The sequence below is a fragment of the Chiloscyllium plagiosum genome, unplaced genomic scaffold, assembly GCF_037043375.1.
Source record: "Chiloscyllium plagiosum isolate Xiang-an unplaced genomic scaffold, Cpla_swu_hap1 HiC_scaffold_17, whole genome shotgun sequence".
In the NCBI taxonomy this organism is placed as follows: Eukaryota; Metazoa; Chordata; class Chondrichthyes; order Orectolobiformes; family Hemiscylliidae; genus Chiloscyllium; species Chiloscyllium plagiosum.
Genome location: NW_028270155.1, coordinates 77775822 through 77796147, shown reverse-complemented (window position 1 = coordinate 77796147; position 20326 = coordinate 77775822). Strand labels below are relative to the sequence as shown.

Sequence of the window (20326 nt, the reverse complement as noted above, 5' to 3'; positions counted from 1 at the left end):
CAAAGAATTTACAATTGTATAACTTGTCCACTCCTGATATGTATTACCTTGCCCAAACAATGTTGCATTCAACAGTGCTCTAACCTTACTTAAAAGTACTCTCCCATTATATTTCTACTTTCCTACAGAAGACCAATGGTTCCAAAGCATAGATCACCCTTCTCTGTATTTTGAAGCAATATGCAAATCTTATTTAACACTGTGTTCACACTATGCCGAGAAACATAATGCATTAATTTGGATTTTACTTTCATTGTTTAACTCCCTTCTAGTCATTCCTTTCCATTTGGATTTTGAAGAATAAAATAAAAATAGAAATTTATTGTTACATGTTCTTCTACATGAAAAAAAGAGTGGAGTTTTATAAGTCGCCCCACTCTACAACTTTATTTTACAATATTTTATTTTATATATTCTACCAGTTACTTATTTAATGATGCACCAGATAATTGTTTACACATGATTGTTGAGATAGTTCAATGCATCAACTGCAGCCATGTGATTCGCAGTCGCTTTATTGGAATTCAACTTTTGCCGACAGAAATCCTTCTCAGTAATCTTGTGTAATCTTCGCTTTTTGCAAAATTTCCATAAGAGGTTTATGGCTTCTGAATGTAGGACAGAGTTTTCCTACAGCCATTGGAGTGCATCATGTGAAGGTCCATCCTATCATGGTCGTCTCCAGATTCTAACCTGATCAACAACTCTGCAATCTGTGCTTCCTTTTCATTCCTTCAGGCAATTGCCTTGTCCCTTTAGCTGTCTATATATCCTTGGTGCCTTGCCCTCATCAGCGCTGAATCACTGAGCTATTAGAAATAGAATTTGTTAGTTATATATTTAATATATTCACAATGAACAAGACCTGAATAAGCCAATTATGACCTTTAAAAGCAACCTGCTTCCATAGTACAGCCAAAGTGTAGCTGATAAATTCTTAAATGCTGTATGCATTGTGGACTCTAATACTCGATCTATTGATAGATGCAAAGGTTAAGTGGTGAGGAATGGATGTTTATAAATATGAATCATTAAGAATGGACAGTGAACACAATAAGAATGAGACAGGTTGGCAATAGTGATTGTGCAAAAAAAATTACATTGTTGGATCTAAGTGATAGACTAAGGAAAGCGTCTAACTTGTTTAAGTTGAGAAGCAAAAAGACATGGTTATGCTATTGGTTAATTTATCAAACTTTGAATAAGGGAATGAAAGTAGAAGAGATGCTAAGCTGCATGGAAACAAAAGCAATATTACATAGTAGTGTTATTAGGACTTCAGTTTCCGACATATTGATTTGGATAAGAAATGAATCAAGAGTAAGAAGGAGAAGCATTTTCTGAAATATACTCTGAAAGCCTTCATTGACTAGATTGTTATTGGCCCAATTAGAGAACAGGTGTTGCTGGATCTGATATTGGGAAATGAGATAAACTTGGAGTACCAAAACCAAAGTCCTGATTAGGTCCCAAGTAGAACATTGTGTACTATTCTGGTCATCCCAATAGGAACATTGAGAGAGTCCTTGACAGGATGCAGAAAAGCTACCAAATGCTACCAGCCTGCATAAAATCTATTGATAGAAACACCCCTAAAACCTATTGCCAGTTCCCCTGTTCTCCAGTTCCAACTAGGAGAAAGAAGTACCAAATCTCAAAAACTCGGTATTAGCCACTGAGGTGGGTTTTTGTTGAGATCATGCAAAACCAACAGAATGTGGTGATTATTGAATTCTGGGATCACTCAGCAGTTAAAAAGCTCACAACAATTTACAATTTTAATAAAAAATCACTTTTTATAAACTAAATGTAACTGTTATTGGAAATTTTTTTAAACAATCGTCATAAGGAAATGTATTTTAAAACTTTCACCGTCATATCCCACTGGAGTGCATTCACTGCATGGCTCTAACTTTCCAATGGTTACACTGTTTCTCTTGGTCTCTTCATTTCGATACCTACTCAAAGAAAAGGGAGGAATCAGGAGAACCCTTCCAAAATTTCGATGGTTAGAAACCATTAACCATAATTTTGTAGTAACCTCAATCAAGATGGTGACAGTGACAACAAGCTAATTCACAGAAAAAAAATGGATGGAAGGTAATCTAAACACACTACTGTATGAAAGGAAAAGTAGACTGAGATTTAACAGGGAATTATCGAGTGAATATTCTGACATCAGTAGTAGGGAAATGCTAGAGTCCATTATAAAAGATTTAAAACAGAGCACTTGGGACACAGTGACAGGATTGGACAGAATCAGCATGGATTTACAAAAGAGAAATTGTGATTGACCAATCTACTGGAACTTACTGAGTGTAACTAGTAAAGTTAATAAGGGAGAGCCAGTGGACGTGGTTTACTTGGACATTCAGAAGGCTTTCATAACATTCATTTAAGAGATTAGTTCATAATTTGCAAGAGCATGGGATTAGGGATAGTATATTGAGATGGATAGAAAACTGGCTGGCAGGCAAGAAACAAAAGAGTAGGAATAAATGGATCTTTTTCTGAGTAGCAGGCAGTGACTAGTGCAGTGTTGCAGAGATCAGTGCTTTGACTCCAGCTATTCACATTATATATTAATGATTTAGCTGAGGGACCCAAAGAGTGCAGTGATGGAAACAGTGTGCAGATACACTAGTAACATTTCGAAATAAATCTGGCAAATCAGTTAAAAGAAAGAAACCAAATGCAATGTTTCAGTGAAAGAATGAAAGTGTTAGATATCTGTAACCCACTGTTTATGAGCAATGCCTCATTTGAAGAACTCAGTCCAAAAGAGAACAGATTTAAATTGCAGTGTAATTACTGGGAACTGATACGACAGGCAAGATGTTTTCCAAAACTAATTAACAAGTTTCACACCTTCCTTCCATAAATCTACAAGTACTGTTGAATATTAGAACTGTGTTAAAATGCTTACCTATCTGATGTAACATGGTCAAATATGATCACTGCTAGTATAATAATTATCAATATTCCCAATATGGATCGATAAATCAGGTGGACAGGAACAACATGATAATCTGGAAAAGAATAAAGTAATCAATGACTTGCTCAAAACATACCATTTTAACAACATTTTGACTACTCAAGAATCCAGAGTCATCATGTATTCAACTTGTTGGCCTCTAAATCCACTCACTATTGCTCACAGTTATGTAGGCCAGTGAGTCTTTTATAGTTAAAGTGAATTAGGACAAAAATAATGAATTTATTTGTCAAGAAACTACCAGCACTTTGGTAAACATTGTATTTCTCCATTGTTTTCTCATGCTGTAAACAAAATCCAAAAGAACATCATTTAAAAACCCTCTTTTCAAGCAGTCATAAATTGATTAACTACTTAATATCATTGGATTCATTCAGAGCATCCAAAAGAACATCATTTAAAAACCCTCTTTTCAAGCAGTCATAAATTGATTAACTACTTAATATCATTGGATTCATTCAGAGCATGCACCACCAATTAGGCCAGCATTTATTGCCTTCCCTGAATTTGGTGTTTGAGTAGCAGTTAGAAAGAGGGTGAGTTTATTGAAGTAAAACAAAACCATGGGACATGGGTAACTCTGCCTTGGTTAAGATGACTGTCCATCTCTAATTGCCCTGAAGAAAGTGATAATGTCATCCATTTTTGACTCACTGCTGTTGATGTCATAGAGCTGTGAATAGCATGGAAACAGCCACTTTAGTCCAACTCATTCATGCCAACCACATATGCTAATTTAATTTGGCAGCATTTGGCCCATGCCCCTTTAAAGCCTATTCATGCATGCATCCAGGAGCCTTTTAAATGTTATAATTGTACCAGCCTTCACCACTGCGCTGCCAGCTCATTCCAACACGCACCACCCTTTGCATGAAAAAGATGCCCCTTACATCCATTTTAAATCTTTCCCCTCTCACCTTAAACCTATGCCCTCAAGTTTTGAACTCCCTCACTCTGGGGAAAAGACCTCAGCTATTTACCCCATCCATGCCCCTCATGGTTTTATAAAATTCTGTAAGGTCACTCCTCAGCCTCAGAAACTCCAAGGAAATTTGTCTCATCCTATTCAGCCTCTCCCGAGAGTTCAAACCCTCCAACCCTGGCAACATCCTTGTAAATCTTTTCTGATCCCTTTCAAGTTTCACAACATCCTTCTCAGAGCAGGAATACTACAATTGAATGCAGCATTCCAAAAGTGGCCGAACCAATGTCCTGTACAGCCACAAGGTGACCTTCCATCTCCTATACTCAATGCACTAACCAATAAAGGCAAGCATACAAACACCTTCTTCACTATCTTGTCTATCTGGGACACCATTTCCAAGAAACAATGAACCTACACTCCATGGTGTCTTTGTTCAGCAACACTCCCCAGGATCTTACCATTAAGTCTATGTGGTGTACAATTCTGAGGTAGAGGGTTTCAGGATTTTGACACACAATGGTGAAGTAATGGAATACAGTCCAGGACAGAATGTTATGTGGCTTCGAGTGGAACTTCAGGTGCTGGTATTCCTATGTATCAACCACCCTTATGGTACAGATCATGGGTTTGGAAATTGCTGTCTAAGTGACTTTGAGGAATACAAATAGGATATGATCAACAAACATATTTAGATGGACTACACACTGAAACTGACCTGGTAATACTTCTTGATTCCATCTGGTAAGGCTCCTAATTATTTTGGTTATCTGTATTACCAATTTCATGTCAGGGGTCATAAATAGCCGTAACATCATTTAACATAAAAGCAAAAGTAGGCCATTCAGCCAATTGAGTTTGTTCTACCAGTTAATGAGACTATGGCTGATCCAGCAATAATCAACTACGCTTTGTTGCCTTTTCCTCAACTCTTGATTTCCTTACTCAATAAAATCTATTGCAGCTTTGAATATATACAATAACACAACCACTGCAGTGAGGAATTCCACAGATTCACTGCCTGCAGAGAAGAAATTCCTCCTGATCTCCGTTCTGATTAGATGACTCCTTACCCTGCGATTATGGGTTCTGGTCCTAGACAGTCTCACAGGAGAAAGCAACTTTTCAGCATCCAACCTGTCAAGCCCTGTAAGAATACGACAGGTTTCAAGAATGTTGCCTGTCATTCTTCTTAGCTTAAACAAGTACAGACCCAACATACTTAACCTTCCCTATAAGAAAACTCCTGGATACCAGGATGGTCCTCATGAACCTTCTCTGGATTGCCCCAGTGCAGTCTTTATTGCAATCTTTATTTCAATAAGGCGACCAAAACTGTTTATGTATTCTAAATGGCCTTGAGTAACTTTCCTATTTGCGTAGATCAGAGTGGTGCTGGAAAAACACAGCAGGTCAGGCAGCATCCGAGGAGCAGGAAAATCGATGTTTCGGGCAAAAACCCTTCATCTGAAGAGTTTTTGCCTGAAACGTCGATTTTCCTGCTCCTCGTATCCTGCCTGACCTGCTGTGCTTTTCCAGCACTACTCTGATCTAAACTCTGCAGCATCTGCAGTCCTCACTTTTGCCTTTCCTATTTGTGTATGCCATTCCCTTTGAAATAAAGGTCAACATTCCATTTGTCTTCCCGACTTCCTGCTGAACTTGGATGCTAGGTTTGGACCCCAAATTGTTTGCACTCCAGTTTTCTGCAACTTTCTCCATTTCAATAATATTCCTATTTTCTTCCTGATAAAAGTGCAAAATCTCACAATTTCCTTCTTTATAATCCAGCTGCCAAGTTTTTGCCCTCTTGTATATCCTGTCTATATCTCTGCTGCCCATGACACTCTCATTACTTGCCTTCCCTCTTATTTTGGTGTCATCTGCTAGCTTAGTGATAGCGCATTCATTGTGCTCATCCAGTTCATTTATATTTTAAATATTATGGCCTAGCATTGATGTTTGAGCACTCCATTAATTGTAGGTGAAATATAGTGTATAGGTGCCTTCTTTCTTCCAATTTTTTTATCTTCCCATTAGATGATCCCGTATCAATACTAATATATTTCCTGTGATATAATGGATCTCATCTCATTGAGTTGCCTTATAGAACATTACAGCGCAGTACAGGCCCTTCGGTCCTCGATGTTGCACTGACCTGTGGAACCAATCTGAAGCCAATCTGAAGCCCATCTAAACTACACTATTCCATTTTAATCCATATGTTTATCCAATGAGCATTTAAATACCCGCAAAGTTGGCGAGTGTACTGCTGTTTCAGGCAGTGCGTTCCATGCCCCTCCTACTCTCGGAGTAAAGAAACTACCTCTGACATTTGTCCTGCCTAGCACCAGGAGCTCAGCTTTATTTCTCTGCATATTCTCTACATCTGAAATATCTCATCTTTGATACCAGCGAACAAAAACATACTTTGTATTGCACAAATTAATCAGCCGAAATGTTCAGATAATGTCTAAATTCAGTCCAGCCAGCAATGTATATATGCTAGAATTAAGCACAGTTAAACCATTACCCCAATTTAGGAATCCACAATCCTTTTCTGGGTTTCTCCAAACTTTGCTGCCAAACTGATTTTAAGCACCTCTGAAGAAGGATACTGAGCAGCTTTCCTATCCAGTTGATTTGAATGCAATTCTATATAACACACTTAGAAATTTCATTACTGCCAGTAGAATGTATCACCTGATATTACTTTGTAAACAATAACATTAAGTTTTTTCTTTGCAAATCTGCTTCAATGTTTACATGTTCTTAAAGTCATTTTACAGTCTCCTTCACCTTGAGATTCCTCCACTGCTTTCATCATTCTGTAGAGTACAACATTATTTCTGTGCTTAATATAGTATTGGATATGTTGCCTTAATTTAGATAGATGAATGCATCCTGCCACACTACTCAAATTTATGTTGAGCCTGCATAAAATTCTGAATTACTAGCGGATTTGAAGATTCCATAGTGGTATTGAATTAAATACAGAGTACTCTTTATATTTTACAAGTGACACAATATCTGCAATAACAGTTCAACTACTGCTGATGGAACATATACATGCATTGTGTTTGTTGTAATTTTACCTAAGGTGTCAACAATGTAGCTGCAATTTGCTGGACCAGTGATAGAAACATGATAGACTTGACAGGTGTAAACCGTGCCTTGCTCAATTGGCCGTGCCTCTTCTAAGGAACTGATCACTTCATACAGTCTGTCTGTTGTTTCCTGTTGTACAATTGAAATTCCTGTCAGAATTCTGGTGCCATTTTTATGCCAGGTAAGGTTGAATTCCTTCGGATGAAACTCAGCTGTTTGACACTGGAGTCTCATAAAGGTAGATGAAGCCTTGTGGAATGATGTGGAGACAATCTTCAGGGGTACAGGAGCAACTAAATTGAAAGAAAAAAAAAATTAGAAAAAAAACTGAATATCTTGTAACTGTTTTACCTTCGTGTACAGTGTTTAGTAACCACATCAAGGCATCTTCGTTGGATCTTAGTTAAATAATTATTTTGTGAATGGGCTCCAATGATAATTAATCCTTTACTCTCCAGCACCGAACTGAAAATGATTGATCTTCACATCATGGAAATATTTTACTGTGTGTGCCAAATCAAAACCTAAGTAAACCAGAATAAGTTCGGTGGATGGTGGTGGTTGGGGAAAAGGGGGGTCTTTATTCTACTGCTTAGTATTCCACGTGGTTTTTGAAGGTCAATCTACTCAGCTCTGGGACATCATTTCAGCAGTTTGTCAGGTCTCTACCCATTCTTCAGTTGCTTCATCAATAATTTACCTCCAATATAACGTCCCAATGGGAATGTTTGCTAATGATTGCATAATGTTCAGTTCAAATCACAACTTCTCAGATAAAGAATATCTGTGCATGCAACCAGTATCCAGATTGTCCTTTGGCATTGGTTGGCATTACAATCACAGAATGTCCTTCTGTTTACATCCTGAGGGAGACCTGGACTTAACCTATAAACACTAACTGCAAATGGGCTCACAGGCTGGCAGTAATGAAATAACACAGCCCTGAGTATTTGTACTGAATTATATATATTTACCTGTTTTTTTCCCTTTTTTCTTAGGTGCTAAAGCACAAATCCCCACATATTAAATATTTTATCTTGGAACATATAAGTTAGATATTTAAAAATTAATTAATGATAAATGGGTCTTCCATATGCTGTTTCATAAGTGGAAATGTAGACCTTTGTAGTCAATCCTTTTCCCACAACCACACATTGAATGCTCTCTGTTTTCCAGCATGCCCAGTTGATCACTTGTAGATAAACCAACACTAAGAAAAGCTCCCTTAGTTTGTGATGAGCAACATCTTTCTTACATTGCTGTATGTCATTGAAGGTTCATTGTTCTAGGTTGTTCAATAATGAGTGTCTATAGAACATATGGTGAACTTTTCGTCTGACAGAGTCATAGAATTTATCATAATGCAGAAGGAGGCCTTTCAGCCCATCACATTTGCACAGGCTGTATGATCTAGTGCCAATTTTGTGCCCTTTCCCCATATCCTTGTAGATTCTAATTATGCAAAAGAAATATTCAAACAATATTTTTCCCACTCATGGGATGTGGACGTCACTGGCTGGCAATGACTTTTTTGCCCATCCCTCGTTACTTTTGAACTTGCTCGGCCATTTCAGAGAGCAGTTAAGAGTCAACAACATTGCTGTGGGTCTGGAGTCACATGTAGGCCAGACCAGATGAGGATGGCAGATTTCCTTCATTAATGAACCAGGTGGTCTTTTCCAACAATTGGTTTCACTGTCAGCAGTAGTGTCTTAATTCCAAAGTTGTTTTAAGTCGAATTCAAATTCCACCATCTGCCATAGTGAGACTTGAACCCAGTCCTCAGAATGTTAGCTGAACTTCTAGATTAATAATCTATCTATCTATAATACCACTGGACTGTCACTTCCCCACACCTCTTGAATACCTCAACTGAACCTGCCTCCACCACATTTCCAGGCAGTGCATTCCAAACCCTTACCCTATGTGGATTATTTTTTTTCTCACATAATCCTTGCTTCATTTGGACGCCCTCTCAGTCTTGTTTCTTTTACCAGTAGGAACAACTTTTCCTGATCTTCTCTGCCTAGCCCCCTCAGGATTTTGAAAATCTCAATCAAATCTCTTTTCAAAGTACTTCTCTCCAGGAAGAACAATCCCAACTTCTTCAATCTACCCTCATAGCTGAAGTTTCTCATCAACGAGATCATTCTAATAAGTTACTTCTGCACTCTCACCAATGTATTCACATTTTTCTGATAATGTGGATCACAACTGTACACAATACTCCAGAGGTGGTCTAATAAGTGTCATGTACAATTTCAACATCATCTTTTCTGAGACAGTTTTGCAGAACCTAAATGATCTCAAAGTAGGAGATCTGCTCAGGAACAGAGATCATTACATTGCATATCTTAGCATTCAGCTTGAGATTGCATAAATTGGATTGGAACAATTGTGCCAAACTTAAATAAAAGATAAATAGGAATGAGGGCTGAGTGTAGACTGGGAAAATAAATAACAGAAAAGAGGGTTGAGGAGCAACAACAAACATTTAAGAAAAAAATCCATGACTCATGACAAAGATATCTCCCATTAAGGAAAAAGGATTCTCAGAAGGAGATAAGACAAGCATGATTATCCAAGGAAGTAAAGGATATCATTAAATTCAAAGAAATTTAACACAAATTGGCAAATCTGACTGGTAAACCAGGGCGTTAGGAATGATTTCAAAGCTGACAAAAGATGACAAAAATAAAATTAAGTGTGATTAAATAAACTATGAGGACAAATTAGCAAGTAGACATTAAATATATAAAAAAGGACAAGGAAGTCCAACATGAACACTGGTCCTTCACACAATGAGGCAGGGCTGAGAAAATAATAATGAGGAAAGAGCAAATGGCAAAAGAATTGAATAAATACTCTGTATTAATCTTCACAGCATAGGATATGTGGGGGTGGTGGAAATAAACATAATAATTATCATGAGTGTACTGTGGAACCAAATGAGTTTGAAGGTTGATGGGGTCCAACAATGGACTGTAATAGAAATAAAAGAATTGATAGAAATCCTTGAGTCCTTATTTTCTGGTAGAGTGGCAAACATTTGGAAAACTGCCAATGTAACTTTCTTATTCAAAAAGGGACAAAACAAACAGTTATGTGACCAACGGTGTTCCACAGGTATTGGTGCTGGGTCTAATTTTGTTTGTCATTTAGATAAATGATTTAGATGAGAATATAGGAGGTACGATTCGTGAGTTTGCGGATAACACAAAGATTGGTGGTATAGTGGACAGTGAAGAAGATTATCTTAGATTATAAAGTGAGCTTGATCAATTGGGTTAATGGGCTGAAGAGTGACAGATGCAGTTTCTTTCGGATAAGCGTGAATTTGATAAAACAAATAAAGGTAGGAATGTCCGAAAGGTTTTAGCTCAAAACATTGACTTTCCTGTTCCTCAGATGCCATCTGACCGGTTTCCTTTTCCAACCCCACATTCCAAGGACAGGACTTATCCAAGTATAAGTAGGGCCTTGGGTACTGTTGTAGAACTGACAGACCTAGGGTTCAGGTCTGTAATTCTTTTAAATTTGGTTCACATATGGATTGGGCAGTTTAGAAGGCATTTAGCTTGCTTGGCTTCATTGCTGAAACCTTGGAGTATAGGAGTTGGAACATTTATGATGAGGTTATACAGGATGTTCGTGAGGCCTCTTCTGCAGTACTGTGTCCAGTTCTGGTCACCCTGTTACAGGAGCGTAGTACATTTAAAGTGACCACAGAGAAGTTTAAAATAATAATGAGGATATAGACAAGGTGAATGGCAGGTGTTTTTCCCCCCCTCCCAAAGGTGGGGGATTCTAAGAGTAGCGGGCATATTTTTAAGGGAGTGGAGAGAGATCTTAAAAATACATGAGGGTTTTTTTTTTTTACACGGACAGTGGTTCCCGTGTGGAAAGAACTTCCAGAGGAAGTGGTGGAAGTGGTAAATTGCTTAAAAAACATTTGGATAAGAACATGAACAAGAAATGTTTGGAGGGAATGGGCCAAGTTTCAGCAAGTGGGAATACTTTAGTTTGGAATAGTGGTTGGCAAGGGCTGGTTGGAACGAAAGGTTTGTTTCCATGTTTTGTGACTCTGTCAGGCTGGTTAACTTGACAGTTGTTAATGTGAAATGTTAGAGTCTGTTATAAATAACACAGCATTTAGACAAGCATCTTTTTTTTTAAAAATCAAACCAAACTAGCATTGCCTTTGAAGAGGCATTCAATAAGATCATGTAAGTAAGTCTTCTGGAAGTAGCATATTAGCTTGGATAGGGACTGAGTAGCTAATAGAAGACACCACTGGAATAAGTTGGGTTTTCAGGATGGCAACCTGTAACTAGTGGAGAGCCACAGTTGCTGGAGCCGCTGTCATTTATAAAATATACTCATGACTTGGATGATGGAATTGTATATTCTCTTAGCAAGTTCATTGATACCATACAAAAAAAAATGAGTATGCAAGTAGTGAGGATGACACAATAAGTATTGAGAGAGATATGGACAGGTTAAGTGAATGGTCAAAAACTTATCAGATGGAATATAAGGTGGAAACTGTGAGGTCATGCACATCAGGAAAAACAGAAGAGCTGAATATTATTTGAATAAGGAAATATTACAGAAAGCTTTAACACAGAGGGATGTGGATGTCCTAGCGCATGCATCACAAGGAGCTAACAACCTTGTTCAGTCAGTGATAGGAAAAGCAAATTGCCTGATTTTTATTTCCAAACGAATGGAGCATAAAAACAGGGAAGTTTTGCTAAAACTATACAAGTGAGACCTATCTGGAAAAATACATTTTCCCTTACCTAACGAAAGATAGATTGGCATCAAAGACAGTTCAGAAAAGATCCACTGAGATGTTTCCAGTTCTGGGGGGATTTTAGGAGAGGCAGAGTTTTTTTTTAGGTTTTTTACTCATTTGAGTTTCGAAGGCCTAGTTGAAACATGTAAGATTCATAGAGGCTCAGAGATTGATAGGCTTGCCAGAATATGTGCTGGGAGATTATTTTTCCTTGTGGAAGAACGTAGGATCAGAGGGCACAGTCTGGAGCAAGGGGTCACTCATTTAAGACAGATAAGGAAGAATTTCCTGTTTCAGAGGATGGTCTTTAGGGCAGAAGGTCATTGAGGGGCTATCATTCAGAGCTGACAGAGAGACTTTTATTCAATGATTAGTGAGATAAGGCAGGAAAATGGAGTTAAAGATTATCAACTCAACTATGATCTCATTTAATGAATGCCACACATCTATTTTTTTCAACTCGTGGTCTCACATTGTGATTTTGTGAAACTAGCATATTGTAATTTTACAAAGTGACCATCAAAGGCCTGAGCTAGAGCTATGAAGCAATTTTCAGGTATGAATTTGAATTCCTTCAATGTGTGCCTGAACTAAGCATTGTCAAGCACAAAGAAAACATTAAAGGTTTTGGTGTCGCATGTGGCTGAATGTCAAAAGCAGGCTCAAGGTCTTTTACTTCAAACATTTTACCATGTTTTCTGTAGAAAGGAAATAGCAGCTGCTCATCATAATTCCTTCTTTTTTTGCCTCACCCTCTCGATCCCGCCCCTAACCTCGCCTTCCACCATTACAGGTCACATTTTGTTTCAACAATCAGAACAATTCCTTCTTCTGATCGGAATGGTGAGCAGCCCATTCACTATCTGTGTTATAGGCCGACAATCAGAACTCAGATTTCTTTTTGAAGTTTCGACTTTATATCTCATTTTTGCTTTTCTTTCGATATGTATTTCAGCAAATCTGAAGTCCATTTTTATTTTGTAAAATATTCATTTAAGTCTAAGAGTAATTTTGCTTTTTTTTTTAAAAATGTAATCACTATCAATATTTTCAGATAGCTATTGGCCCTATTGCCAATAATATCGTAACTACACTTATTTTGACTGGTGTTAATGTTCCACTGCATGTTTTAAATAAAGTTGTTATTTTTCATTGTTTAGACATTGGCACTGACCTTGTGTTGACCCAGGGGACACTTGAACACCCTGAAATGGTAATTAGCCTTACATAAGGTGTTCAATATGGTGGGGTTCAATAGATTGATGGTGTGCATGTGAGGGATAGCATTAAGAATATTCAGCAACCCTGAGTTCTACAAAGCAAGCAGGTTTTTCCAAGTCTGTGAGAGATAAGACACATGCTTCATTTTGAGAAACTCTTAATGGAAATCTCGATTATAGAATAGATCTAAAAATTTGGCTTAAAGGGACACTGATTCCAAAATGCATTGCTACAGCCTCCCACTCGTAAATAGTCAACCAGTGGGCGCAATGGTGGGAAGGGATATGGATAGAGTGACTGACTGACTGAAGTGCTCCCACCTGTGTGGAGCTATTTGTCGTGTGTGTGCGCAGAGGGCTGTTAGAGCATGTTAGAGTCATTAAAAGATTTGTTTCATGACTATATCATGGTTGAGGGGGGGGGGGGGGGGGGGAGGGGGCTGGCGCTATTGTATTGGGAAGCAGTTGCATTTCTTCCCAACAAAGTTTTCATCTGATTTGATTTTATAGCATATTACCACTTGTGTTATCACTTGTATCTGTTTCACAATTATAGAGTGATAGAGATGTACAGCATAGAAACAGACCCTTCGGTCCAACCCGTCCATGCCGACCAGATATGCCAACCCAATCTAGTCCCACCTGCCAGCACCCAGCCCATATCCCTTTAAACCCTTCCTATTCTTATACCCATCCACATGCCTCTTAAATGTTGCAATTGTACCAGCATCCACCACATCTTCTGGCAGCTCATTCCATACACGCACCACCATCTGCGTGAAAAAGTCGCCCCTTAGATCTCTTATATTTTTCTCCTCTCACCCTAAAACTATGCCCTCTAGTTCTGGACTCCCCGACCCCAGGGAAAAGACTTTGTCTATTTACCCTATGCATGCCCCTCATAATTTTGTAAATCTCTATAAGATCACCCCTCAGCCTCCGCTCCAGGGAAAACAGCCCCAGCCTATTCAGCCTCTGCCTGTAGCTCAGATCCTCCAACCCTGGCAACATCCTTGTAAATCTTTTCTGAACCATTTCAAGTTTCACAACATTTTCCATTTATCAATATTTGTACGAGCACTGTTATTTTCACATGCATATTTGCGACCTTCGTCCAGAGTCAAGCTCTGAGCCTAACTGAGGTGGCAGAGATTATGACCCTATACTGGTGTAATTTCAAGCGGCTGCTCGGTTGCAATTGATTGTGAATTAAGGATTTTGCTTGGATCTCAAAAAACCAAACACCTCTCCCCTTCTCTCAGCATTCCAATTCTGAGTAAGTCTCTTTATACCCAATAAGTTAAAGAAGCTTTAAAAATCCATAAATTTCGAGTAATCAAGCAAATATAAATGAAGATTTTTTTTACTTGCTTAAATGATGTGTTAAAACACCTCGTATTATATTTCTAAAATGGTGAATAATCCTGCAATTATCCATCCCAAACATAGAATACTCACATTTTAAAAAAAGGTCTTTATTCCCAACTTTGATTTTCTTTTTGTTGTTTCTATTACCAGGGATTCTGGTCCTGCCCCTAGAAACCTGACAATTGTTGAACGCATGTTGCTCCAGTTACTGCATTAGAGAAATGTATTGTTTTATACTCAGGATGGTTATATATTAAGTGTCTGAACAAACAACATTGGAATGTTTAAAAATGAGAGTGAAACCTTTCAGGAGAGATGTTAGGAAGCGCTGCTACACACAAAAAGTTGTAGAGGTTTGAAACTCTTCCACAAACAACAGTGGATGGTTGTCGTTAATATTAAACTGAGATTTTGTCATTTTTTAAGCAAAAGGTATTAAGGAATAGAGGCCAAACATAGATAAGTGGAGTTAGGCCAAAGTTCTGCCATGATTTCATTGAATGGGGGAACGGGCTCGAGGGGCTGAATGGCCTAATCCCAATATCTCCGAAACTTTTCCCGTTTATAATTTTTAGCAACGCTTACCATACACGAGGAGTTGCATCCCGGTTCCTTTCCCAACTGTTCGATGCTGATATTTGACGGCACAGTGATACACACCGGCATCCGCAACAGTCACATTCAGAACATGAAGGTACGCGCCACCTCTCCTCACAGTGAACCTTTTCCTGCCGTTTGCTTGCAGGAAGCTCTTGTTCCCGTCTCTCCACCAGTAAGCAGTTACCGCCGAGTGATTAACATGGAAAGGGAAAGGACACCGGAAGAGAACATTCCCACCCTGGCGCGCCGGTGTTTGTGCCAGATTCCAGCCATGGTCGCCAGAGCTGCAGACAGAAACTGTCAACAAAATATCCAAAACTAAATCATAGCCACAGAGGGAAACAAAAACACTGCTAAAAATAATATCGTCTTTTGTTACATTAGTAATGCTGCTTAACCATCCAAGTTTAACTAACTATCCTGCTAACGAATGTGTTTCCTCATTAAATTACCTGAACCAATATTGCTTTTCACATTCACATCATTCTTTTCTGCAAAGAACACTCAATATGAAAATATTTAATGAAGCTAAAGTAGCAGAAAGCTAGCTTGAGTAGGATTTCGGGCACAAGTTCTTGTTCAGGGAAGTTTAATAATTAACATGGAATCTAAATGCCTACCTACATACAAAATTCCCAGGAAAGATATGTCGCTAGACGATGTCTTCAACATATGCGCCAGCGGGAATGGCTAACTCACAGAGTTGGAAATGGAAATACTGTCGAGACAATGAGAGCAAAGGTGCCCCTGTGTCTGCAATATCGTTTCGGAACTGGCCGTGATGTCACATGGCTTCTGCTGGCAACTGGAGAATCTCTTGCCGTAAATCCGGGCGGGGAGCTGTGAAGGAGAAACAAAAGTGTTGTCTTTACCATGAAAGGTAACATAAGCCAGGTTAATTTAACTGTTTTCTTCACCTATAAACATAGAAATAACTAATGCCTGTAAAAATGGTATAGCAAATGGCATGGGATTTTAATCGACATGTCGATTGTTTGAACCAACCCAGTCAGGGTGTCCTTGAGGAAGAGTTGAATGAGTGTATCCCCATAATTTTCTTGAACAATATGTAATGGAGCTGACAATGAAGTAAGTTATCGTAGATCTGGTTCTGTACAATGAGGCAGGAATAATGAATGGCCTCACAGTTAAGGATCCTCTTGGAAGGAGCTATCACAGTGTGATTGAATTTATAATATACAGTCAATGGAGAGTGTGAAGATAAAATCCAATACTAGGGTCCTGTGCTTAAACAAGGGAGACTACAACAGGATCAGGGAAGATTTGGCTAAAGTAGAATGGAAACAAAGACTTTATAGTGCGACAGTTGACAAGCAGTGGAGGACTTTCAAAGCAATTTTTTGAAGTGCTCGGCAAAAGTGAAAAGGAAGGACTGCAAAACAAGAGGTAATCTGCCAAGGGTGTCTGAGAAAATAAAGGAGGCTATCAAATTTTATTAGAAGGCAAACAAAGTGGCCAAGATCAGTGGGAAACTAGAAGATTGGGAAAGCTTTAAAGGTAAACAGAAAACCACAAAAAAAGTAAGATGGAACATGAGAAAAAAAAACCCAGCACAGAATATAACGACAGATGGCAAAATTTTCTATTTAAATATAAAATGAAAGAGTGGCTAAAGTAAACATTGGTCCTTTAGAGGATGGGAAGGGACATTGGGTGATGGGAGATGATGAAATGGCCTATTTTGTTTCAGACTCCACAGTGGAAGACATGAATAACATGCCAGTAATTGACAAAGAGAAGAGGTAGGTGACGACCTGGGACCAATCATTATCATGGAAGACGTAGTGTTAGGCAAGCTAATGAAGCTAAGGATAGACATGTCTCCTGGTGCTGATGGAATGCATCCCAGGAATAAAAAGGATTGTGGAAGAAATAGCAAGTGCAGAACTGGTAATTTTCTAAAATTCGCTGGACTCTGGGCAGTCTAAGCAGATTGGAAAACACTAAATGTGACACCACTGTTTAAAAAGGATGGTAAACAAAAGATGGGGAATTATAGACCAGTTAGCTTAACTTCTGTAGTGGGAAAGATGTTTCAGTCTATTATCAGTGAAGAAATAGCAAGACATCTGGATCGAAATTGTCCCATTGGGCAGATGCAGCATAGGTTCATGAAGGTCAGGTCATGCTTAACTAAACTTTTGGAATTCTATGAAGCAATTATGAGCAAGGTGAACAGGGACCCAGTAGATGTGGTGTACTTAGATTTCCAAAAGGCCACAAGGTGCCACACAAAAGGTTGCTGTATAAGATAAGGATGCATGGTGTTATGGGTTAAGTATTAGCATGTTTAGAGGATTGGTTGACTAGCAGGATGCAAAGAGTGGGGATAAATAGGTGCTACTCTGATTGACAATCATTTAACTAGTGGTGTGCCTCAGGGATCAGTGTTGGGACTGCAATTATTCACAATTTATATAAATGATTTGGAGTTGGGGACCACATGTAGTGGGTTAAAGTTTGTAGATGACTGTAAGATGAGTGGCAGAGCAAAGTGTGCAGTGGACTGTGAAACTTTGGAGAGGAACATAGACACATCGAGTGAGGGCAAAGATCTGGCAGATGGAATATAATGTTAAGAAATGTGAAGTCATCCATTTTCGTAGGAGTAACAGTAAAAAGGACTATTACTTGAATGGTAAACAGTTGCAGCATGCTACTGTGCAGAGAGATCTGGGTGTCCTTTTGCATGAATCACAGAAGGGTGGTCTGCAGCTCCAATAAGTAATTACGAAGGCAAAAGTAATTTTGTCTTTCTTTGCTGAAGGCATTGAGTTCAAAAGCAGACAGGTAATGTTGCAGCTGTTTAGGGTGCGGATAAAGCTACACATGGAGTACAAAACCATGCAGTTTTGGTCTCCCCCTTACTTGAGAAAGGATGTTCTGGCCCTGGAGTGGGTGCTGAGGGGGTTCACTAGGTTGATTCTGGAGTTGAGGGGGTTGGTTAATGAGGAGAGACTGAGCAGACTGTGATTATATTCATTGGAATTTAGAAGAATGAGGTGGGATCTTATAGAAACACATAAAATTATGAAGGGAATAGATAAGATCGACGGAGAGAGGATGTTTCCACTGTCAGGTGAAACTAGGACAAGAAGGCACAGCCTCAAGGTGAGAGGGAGCGGATTTCGGACTGAGTTGAGAAGGAACTTCTTCCTCATGAGCCTTGTGACTCGATGGAATTCCCTGCCCTGTGAAGTCGTTCACGCTATTTCAGTAAATGTTTTTAAAGCTGAGATAGATTTTATTTTGAACAACGAAGGAATTAAGGATTAAGGTAAGAGGGTGGGTAAGTGGAGCTGAGGCCCTGATCTTACTGAATGGCGGAGCAGGCTCGAAGAGCCGGACAGCCTCCTCCTGCTCCTCGTTCTTATATTCATCTGTGGAGAGGGTCGATAATATCGCAATTATTCAGTGTTCTGGAAGTGCGGACAAACCCGTTCTTAACTGAGAGAGAACCCCTTGAGTACCAAAGGGCCATGTTTTAGGTCTGGTTGCTGATGAAATCACGCCTGAGAATTTAGGAAATCTCATGGATAACTGATCCACCACCTAATTTCAGAGAGCATTCCCATTCACCCATGGATGTGAAAGAGCTTCGCATTCTTGTCCGGTTTGGATTGCAATATGGTCGACGCTTGCTGGAGTCATCCACATTAGCTGTGTAGTTCTTAAATCTACAACCAGATATCCACGTTGGATTTCGGATCTAAGTAACAGCGGTGAGGACAGTTTCGCAGATTTGTTTGAAACCAAGCCATGTCAGTATGACCAGCGACCCGCCTGGCAATGCAGCCGGCAATAAAAACCGTAAGCACCGGGTGGGTGCTGTAAATCAGAAACAAGAACAGACATGAATAGAAAATCTCAGCAGGTCTGGCAGCATCTATGGAGAGTAATCAGAATTAACCTTTCGGGTCCAGTGAGGAAGAATAGAAATTGCCTTACAGATTGTAGATCATTCACATTATAGCTAACCATGGTATTTAGTGCAATAGTCATTTAATCAAATTAGTCATTAGTCATATAGAAAGAATACCAGATTCATGACTGGCTTTCTGATAACCAGTGTAAGTTCGCGTACATCTGTTGACAGCCCGCCGTGACTTGAAGGCTCTGAGTTCGAACCAAATTTGAGTGCAGTTAATCCCGGACTATTGCAGTGTGTCTCCTTCAGTTTCTCTGTCTGTTGTTTGTTGAGTGTTCTTTTCAAACAAAAAAAGTCGATTTATTTGGAGGAAAGATATAGCAAGACTAAATCAATACCTGACAGAAGTCAGAAATCCAAATTAAAAATACGCTTGCCTTATGCTTTATGAAATTGAGAAAAGACTTCGAAATACATCAGGAATACAGCAAATTAGAACGCTTAGAAAGTACTTGTCGATAGGACACACATATCCAACCCGCGTGTTACCTGTGCTGTCGGCTTCCCAGCAAACCCCCGGTACCCAGTGTGTTATGAGTGTCACAGGAAATGATTGCATACAGGCTATACTTGGAGTATGCTGCTGTCCACGTTCACCAGAACGGCGGTAAGGCTGAGCTGACCATAACGCTGAACAGATACACTCCCTGTGAGAGAAGGCCACCCTGTTCTGTTAATGGCCCTCAAGACGCTTATTCTCGTGAATGTATATATATGCAAATATACATTATGGACTTCTTTATTAAAATTGACAAATTGGCTAACATCCAATCGAGCATAAGTGTGAAACACCCAGACGAAAAATTGCTCGATACATTGACCTAAGGTTAACTCTATAATGTTGAAAATGTGTTGCTGGAAAAGCGCAGCTGGTCAGGCAGCATCCAAGGAGCAGGAGAATCGACGTTTCGGGCATGAGCCCTTTTTCAGATTCCTAAAGAAGGGCTCATGCCCGAAACGTCGATTTTCCTGCTCCTTGGATGCTGCCTGACCTGCTGCGCTTTTCCAGCAATACATTTTCAGCTCTGATCTCCAGCATCTGCAGTCCTCACTTTCTCCTCGAAGTTTTTAACTCTATAATGTGTCCACTTGATCGGACACAAGGCTGAAAAGGAAACGTTGCATAACACTTGGCTGTGAATTTAGTTCCTGTGGTTCACGTTCCGTCACAGAACCATTGATCTTGCTTAGACTTTTCTTGTGTAAATATGGATTTATTTTCCTTTTAAAGGTATTGTGCCCTTTTCACACAGAGCCACAAAGTCTCACCTTGCGTAAGCGGCGAGAGAGGATTGTGGAATTGCTGTTTTCTTGATATCAGCCAACGTTTGCTGCCCAGGCCTCATTGTCCACCGGCCAGTTCAGC

The 20326-nt window shown here is 39.3% G+C and overlaps 1 protein-coding gene across 1 annotated transcript; it reads right to left on the bottom strand.

Moving 5' to 3' along the window:
• Window positions 1–301: 301 nt before the first annotated feature.
• LOC148147417 (tyrosine-protein phosphatase non-receptor type substrate 1-like) lies at window positions 302–19200 on the bottom strand. Its single transcript, XM_087996110.1, has 7 exons — window positions 19072–19200; window positions 15632–15851; window positions 14997–15308; window positions 7013–7318; window positions 2927–3029; window positions 1873–1958; window positions 302–809 (listed from the first exon to the last, which is right to left on the bottom strand). The coding sequence occupies exons 2-7, from the start codon at window positions 15681–15683 to the stop codon at window positions 802–804; spliced, it is 867 nt and encodes a 288-aa protein (XP_087852236.1). The 5' UTR covers window positions 15684–15851; window positions 19072–19200; the 3' UTR covers window positions 302–801.
• Window positions 19201–20326: the final 1126 nt, after the last annotated feature.